Source organism: Trypanosoma grayi (assembly GCF_000691245.1).
Source record: "Trypanosoma grayi strain ANR4 Tgr_2420_V1, whole genome shotgun sequence".
Classification (NCBI taxonomy): Eukaryota; Euglenozoa; class Kinetoplastea; order Trypanosomatida; family Trypanosomatidae; genus Trypanosoma; species Trypanosoma grayi.
This window is the reverse complement of record NW_008828038.1, coordinates 1-724: the sequence shown is the minus strand read 5'-3', so window position 1 is coordinate 724 and position 724 is coordinate 1. Positions and strand designations below refer to the sequence as shown.

Sequence of the window (724 nt, the reverse complement as noted above, 5' to 3'; positions counted from 1 at the left end):
CCCCCCCCCTTCGCCGAACAGCACCACATCCCTTGCCATGCTGGGCCGCCTGGGTTTCCTCGGGGCTTTGGGTGGAGGCATGGCCCGCTCTCTGTTCAGAGCGGCCGGCGCTGGAAGAAAAGGGTCTGGCTTACCGCTATAGGTGTTTGGTTGCGGGGGAAACGTTTGTTGGATGAGGGTTTTAGGGGGGCGCCTCGAGGGCCTTTGATGTTCACAAAAGGTCCCGCAGCGGAAGTCCCTTTCGATACGCCCTCCGGATGGGCAGGGGGTAAACCAAGTCCGGCCACGGCTTTAGACCATATTATGCGGAAAAAGAAGCATCACACCAATGTGAAAAGCAGCTGGCCACAAATTGGGGCCCACAACAGCCAAGAGCCCATAGGACCGCCCTGCGAGTTGGAGGTGCGCCTGGAAGAGGACAATTCTTCGGCGGCGATGCCGTTATTGAAGCGTCTTCCGGCCACCCCGCCAGGTGAACTACCCGCGGCGCGCCAAGCCACCGCCGCCGCCACCAAATGCCAGCGACACTGCGCTCGGTGCGCGGAGCAAGGCGTGGGAAGGCCCAGCGCCACAGATTTGTTTCATTTCGAGCGGAGGGCTTGCAGCCAGCCACCCTCACAGGGGGAGGCGGCCATAGACCCAATCGCGAACCATTCGGCCGGCACGGAACAGGCCCAGAGCGCGGATAAGGATACGAACGAAGCGGCCGTCAGATCCCCAAAAA

At 61.7% G+C, this 724-nt stretch overlaps 1 protein-coding gene across 1 annotated transcript; it reads left to right on the top strand.

Annotated features, from left to right (window-relative positions):
- Positions 1-207: 207 nt before the first annotated feature.
- Positions 208-724, top strand: DQ04_24201000 (hypothetical protein; the record flags this gene model as incomplete). The annotated part of the gene is made up of 1 exon (XM_009318218.1): positions 208-724. A coding segment is annotated over one exon (517 nt), but the record flags the coding sequence as incomplete, so codon positions are not given.